Source organism: Rhinichthys klamathensis, unplaced genomic scaffold (genome assembly GCF_029890125.1).
Source record: "Rhinichthys klamathensis goyatoka isolate OS25496 unplaced genomic scaffold, OSU_Roscu_1.1 h1tg000161l_1, whole genome shotgun sequence".
In the NCBI taxonomy this organism is placed as follows: domain Eukaryota; kingdom Metazoa; phylum Chordata; class Actinopteri; order Cypriniformes; family Leuciscidae; genus Rhinichthys; species Rhinichthys klamathensis.
Genome location: NW_026606695.1, coordinates 1,361,591 through 1,367,602, shown reverse-complemented (window position 1 = coordinate 1,367,602; position 6,012 = coordinate 1,361,591). Strand labels below are relative to the sequence as shown.

At 38.9% G+C, this 6,012-nt stretch overlaps 1 protein-coding gene across 1 annotated transcript; it reads left to right on the top strand.

Moving 5' to 3' along the window:
- The first annotated feature begins 307 nt into the window (after positions 1–307).
- Positions 308–5,600, top strand: LOC130091159 (sterile alpha motif domain-containing protein 3-like). The gene is made up of 8 exons (XM_056258897.1): positions 308–590; positions 943–1,104; positions 1,199–1,286; positions 1,482–1,637; positions 1,889–2,095; positions 2,230–2,398; positions 2,570–2,649; positions 5,300–5,600. Exons 1-8 carry the CDS (start codon positions 454–456, stop codon positions 5,597–5,599), a joined length of 1,299 nt encoding a protein of 432 aa, XP_056114872.1. The 5' UTR covers positions 308–453; the 3' UTR covers position 5,600.
- Positions 5,601–6,012: the final 412 nt, after the last annotated feature.

Genomic DNA, 6,012 nt, shown 5'->3' with positions numbered 1-6,012 from the left:
GCAGCGCCTTGACAGGTATGAAAGTGAGGCTGTGAGGAAAAACGTTAGACTTACCGTGTTTCCAATGGCATCCGCTGTAAAAAGCTGAATAAAGCTCCTAGATTACATATTGTCGGGAGTTTTTTGTCAACTGAAATTTCTTAGAAATATATTTTTTCCAGTGTTTCATGAGCAGAACAAAACGAAAACACATTAAATAACAGTACAGCCCATTGAAGAGATGCATGTCTATCCCTCACAGCCTCGCTTTCTTTCTCATTAAAAATCAAAGATGGCGCTGCCCTGAATAAGGCGTATTGAGTTACATTAACGTTACAGTCTGACATAATTGTGCCTTTTAAAATTGTTGTATGCTGTTACCACAGTGGTGGTTAACATTGCTGTTTTTCTTTTCTCTATTGTCTAGATAATGAAGTTGACGGAGAAGCAGTGGACTATGGATTGACTGAGAGGATGGTTTCATACCTCTTTGAAGGATCCTTTAAGAAGCAAGCCAAATTCAACAGATTTGTTCAGCAGTGGAAAGAAACCGTGACACTAACCCTCGAGCCTGTCCCGGTACATTCAGAGAAGGCTACAGCGGAATCAAGGTACCGATAACAGTAATGTTATGTTACTAGTTACTTTAGTTACTCCGCTACATTCATCTGTTACAGCTTTAGTTACTAGTTACATGTAGTTTATCAAATCTGATGTTTGATTCTAAAGTAAACTAGCCAACAATATAACGGCTACAAGTCCAGCTGAGATGATGAGATCATTAAACACAACTGGTTGGATCTTTTACTCTTTCTACAATGGTTTAATACTTTAAGTACATTTTCCTGTTGATACTTGCACACTTTTACTGAAGTAACATTTACTCTGCAGGACTTTAACTTGTATTGTTACAGTGTGGTTAATTTCCCAACATTTTAAGACTATTGTTTTATTTCATCATAGTCATGCCATCCCATCATCAGCCTTCCCAGCAGTTTTCATCATTCCTAAATTTCCCAGAGATGTTCAGACAAAGTTGGACCAAAAACCGGCATGCAAAATTGAGAGATCCCATCACAACAAAATCATAAGAACATTGTTTGAAACCATGGCCCTGATCAAAATGTAAGTTTTGCAACCCAACTGGATCACAGCATTTTAGTTATTAATACTATGTCTGATGTTACATTCCTCACCTTCTTTTGCATCGCTGTTACAGGTTTCCGACCAATGATGACTATGTTAAAGTGTGTAAGGCCCTGATTTTGAAATACCCTTTCTTAAAGGACAAAGAAGGCAATGGTTATGTGAGTTGACAGATTATTAATTGCCAACCTTTATTTATTATATAGAGTACTAATCCAGTCAAGATATTAACTATGTTCTCTGCATTTTGATGCACACATTGTTTTCCACCATGTATTTTCATGCTTGTGCTTTCAGTTTTCTGCAAGTGGTTTGTATGCTTATTTAATTGTTCTATTTTATATTCTTTTAAATAGCATACCTGGCACATGTCTCTCAAACGTAAGTTCAAATATGAGCGGGTGCCACTGGTAGATGATGAAGAGGTGAGAAGAATGAAACAGAAATTTGGTCACCACAAAAAGCCTTTACAACAGGAAGAAAACACAAGCAAACGAGCCAAGCCATCAAAGGTCTGCATCTTCTTTGGTTTGCTGTATATCTATGTGTGCATGTTTTACACAAATGCAGTGTGGCCCAATGGTTAGCCTCTTAACCCAGCATGGTAGAGAACAGTCTCCCCTGTAAAGTGCTTTAAGTAGCTATGATGAAGCGCTATATAAAATGTAATAAATTATTATTAAGGGCTCATTTTTCATAAACATTAAAAAGGGGAAAAGCAACTGTCAAATGAGCAAATGTTTGTCATCCCTCTGTGTCGTAGGAGGTGGATATTATTGGGGAGGATGATACCTCAGTAGCGAGGCATGTGAAAGTCCTGCAGGACCAGTACCGGAAGACAAAGCCAGATGCCCAAATGGTGGAGGAACGGATGATGAGGACATTTGCTTGGAGAAGGCGAGAGATTGCCAATGGGATGACTGTCGAAGAAGCCATTAACAAATATCCATTCCTTAAGAGTCCATGCGGGGTTTGTCTACATTTATTTCCTTACATTTGTGTTGGAGTTCATATTAAATTATTAAAGGCTCTCTTTGAAATTTAATTTTAAAATCCTAAGATAATGTTGTGACATGTTTCCCGTTTGTTTGTGCTGTGTTGCAGCTATTTCAGGAAATGGGCCGGCTTCATGATGAAATGAATATCTGCCGAAGATTTGAAGATGGCTTTAAGGTCCTAGTACCCAAAGTGCTTAAATTGACTCAAAGGAAATCTCCCCTTGCAGATTTGGCTTTGGAGGAAAGAGAGGCTGCCCTCACCGAAGATGTCCCTGGTAAGTGACTCACTGATCAGCCATGGTCACCCCTAGTGTTGTGGAGCCATTTAAGCTTTATTTCTTTTCTATTTGTCTTCAGACAAGATAAGGTCTAACTAACCAAAATACACTGTACATTCACGTAATACACTTCCTTTTTTCTTTCTTTTTTTTAAACTTAATTTTCAGGGATTGATTTCAGAGCTGCAATCCTGCTGTTGCCGATCCTGTTCAGGGAGAAAAATGACATTCTCGTCATACTTGGGGAGGTGTGTAATTTGCATATACTTATTTATTTTTGTTTACATTACTTACCACAGAGAATTATATGCATCCCTTGGATGTCTTATTTCATAATACAAAGTTTCTAGCTATCAATGCTGGGCCTTGGTGTGGACATGGGGGGCCGCAAAGCTAAATATGGCTAAAAATGTCTTGTAAAAATCTTTTTTTTTTATGTGTTGATTTTAATTTAAAAGTGAGTGAAAGAGGACAACAGCATAGACTTTAGGCAAGAGTGCAGAAAAAACACATGACTGAGCCTCTGACATGGAAGATTACTGTGGGAGAAGGTAACTTTCACAAGCATCTAAGCTTTGTCTAGGAAGTGATTAGCAAACTCAGATTTATATGAAAATGTTTCATATCATGCATGGAAATGTACGTAAAAAAAATTGTTGCATAGATAAATGGTTTAGAATCTAATCGCGAGGTATCCTACTGATGTCACTGGTCCCCCCAAAAAATGTTAGTCTTTTGATAGGCCATATAAATGACGGTTAAAGTGCCCATATTATGAAAAAATCACTTTTTCTGGGATTTGGGGGTGTTATTTTGTGTGTCTGGTGCTTCCACACACATACAAACTTTGAAAAAAATCCATCCATTCTGTTCAGAGTGAGATACGGTTTCTGAATGTGTCCTGCCTTCAGTCTCCTGGAGAGCTGTTCAAAATCGGCCCGGATTGTGACGTCACAATCCGAAACGAGCTGGCTAACCGCAACCGTTAGCTCGTAGCGTTAGCATGCTACCTCGTTCTCAATAGCAAAGCACTGCTACAACACACACAAGTTCACCATAATCTACAAAAGAACTATTTGCATGTGCGCCCTCATTTAGAAGTCTCCCAGCTAATCCTACCTTGTAACTGACCGAAGTTACAACTTTCTGACCGAAACAGGCTTTCTTTTACTTCTATGGACCTAGCTAGCTGACATGATCTACATCTGAGCTACTGACCATGTGCGAGGGCAATCAAAGATAGTACAGAAGAAGAAAAGAGGTCTCACTCTGTAGCTAAAACAGAAACCAGGTGAAAAGAGGATTTTTTTTTTTAATTAAACCATGTAAACCTATTCTGGTACAACCTTAAAGGTGCCCTAGAATGTTTTTTTTTTATTATTTTATAATGTTTCCTGGGTTACCCTTATAATGTTAGTATGTTTTTTAGATCAAAAATAATCATAATTTAGAAATAAATGGCATTTTTCCTAGCCTGCTTTTAGCCTCTGATTTGAACACTCTGTTTGAAGGGGCGTGTCTGCTGTGGGATTCAGTGTAACCGCGGCCACTGCTGTGATTGGCTGCTGTGGGATTCAGTGTAACCGCGGCCACTGCTGTGATTGGCTGCTGTGGGATTCAGTGTAACCGCGGCCACTGCTGTGATTGGCTGACATGCTTGCATATGAAATAGCTAGTACGCATTACATGTGAAACTCTCTCCCGAAAACTTTTACTACTGCTATTATACGTTTTTACTATAACAGCTATCGAGATTAACGAATCGTGAGATGTTTTTAAAGTATTTAGATCTATTCCCATCACATAAAATGTTGCCGTGATGAGCATTGAGCAGATGACAGTGTGTTGATCGCGAGAATGAAGATCTTATCATTGCAAAGCAGTTTCTGCACTCTCTCTAATGCTTTCACCAATGCAAACACGATGATGTAAATACAGTAAGAGCTTCGTTGTGCAGTAACGTGCGTCATTGATTTCATAACGAGTTTGGCAAATGTCCAGATAAACTCGCGCTGTGTGGAAAGATTGTTCTTTGATCGCTTTCTGTATATAATTTGTTCACAATTTAAATACGATTATTTTCATCCTAATAAAAGAAACAATGTGAAGCTGGTATTTTAGTCACTGGCTTGACTTACTGATGCATAAACAGTATTGGACGATTTTGAGAGAAAGATTACCTGTCTGAACTTGAACAATTACACATCAGAAAGTGTTGCTTGGTAGCTCGATCCGAGGCCAGCTCTGTATTGGCCCAAGTTGAGGAAACAGTGGGTGAAATGTTTGGAAATTTCCAGAGAAAATAAAATTAACCCATTGTTTCTTCAGAGGCTCAGATGAAGGAACTAAAAAATACTTTTGTGTTCATGTGTACATCCACACTGAGCAACTGCTATGCTTCGGCTGCGCAGTTCCGCCTGGCATTGAGGGCTGGCATATGCAAATATTTGGAGGCGTACATATTAATGATCCCGACTATTGCGTCACAGTCGGTATTGTGTGGAGAACCGACCGTTTTTCAGGGGTGTTTTTCATAAACGTGAATTAAATGAGAACGCGAAAACAGTCCAGTTTGAGATTCACTCTATATCATGTCCATGCACTGAACTCTTGTTATTTGACTATGCCAAGGTAAATTCAATTTTGAATTATAGGTCACCTTTAAAATACAGTTATGAATCTGAAAAGGAGCATAATATGGGCGCTTTAAGGTCTTTCTGTAGATGTTTTTTTAGTGTGTGTGTATATTGGTATGTATGAGTGTGTGTATATATATATATATATATATATATATATATATATATATATATATAAAAATATATATTATTATTAATTTTATTTTTTTATGAATGTTTGTGGTAGATTTCTGCATTTTAACTACTTTATGATCTCTTGCAGGATCAGCCACCATCGCCATATCCTACTGTACATCTCGACGCTGTCGCTGACTGGAGGAGTGTGCTGACTCAAAGGGTCCCTGCAGTGGTCAAACTGGATGGGCAGTCAGTCTGCAGGGCGCTTGGTTTGGAGGAAGGTGTTATTGCTGCTTTTTGTGCTTACTTCATCTACAACGTGATATATCCATCTCGCCTGAAGAACACCCTAATTTTTATTCAGCGATATGTTCTAAAAATGTCTGAGGTTGGTGATAAGCCTCTACCTGTTAGTGTGACCAGGGTAATCAACATTTTAGCTTAATCAACAACCGCAATGCCTACACCATTCAGCTGTCCTAAATGCTCTCGAAGAGCCTTCACATTGGTGAAGTTAATCCAGCACATCGGACTTGTTCATGCACATGAGCCACATTTTACCATAACGTGTGGCCTTAACAACTGTCAATCAACATTTTCTAAATATGAGTCCTTCCGACGACATATTTACAGGAAGCATAAAGACATTATAGCCAGACGAGCCACTGCTCATGATATCCAGGAAACAGTAGTGGGCGAGGAGGAGCAGGGGCCCAGTGATGCTGTCAATCCTCCTGAACCTCCTGAGATGAATGAACTGTTAGTGCAGTTTAGAGAGAATCTTTTTGGCTTTATTCTGAAATCGAGGGAAAAAAACCACCTTCCTCAGACTGTTCAACAAGAAATCCTGGATGACGT

Bases quoted from the DNA above. Each gene is read 5' to 3' on its own strand.
- LOC130091159 (XM_056258897.1), top strand. From the start codon at position 454: ATGGTTTCATACCTCTTTGAAGGATCCTTTAAGAAGCAAGCCAAATTC. The intron at 1,287-1,481 runs GTGAGTTGACAG...TCTTTTAAATAG, and splicing joins ACAAAGAAGGCAATGGTTAT to CATACCTGGCACATGTCTCT. The intron at 1,638-1,888 runs GTCTGCATCTTC...TCTGTGTCGTAG, and splicing joins AACGAGCCAAGCCATCAAAG to GAGGTGGATATTATTGGGGA.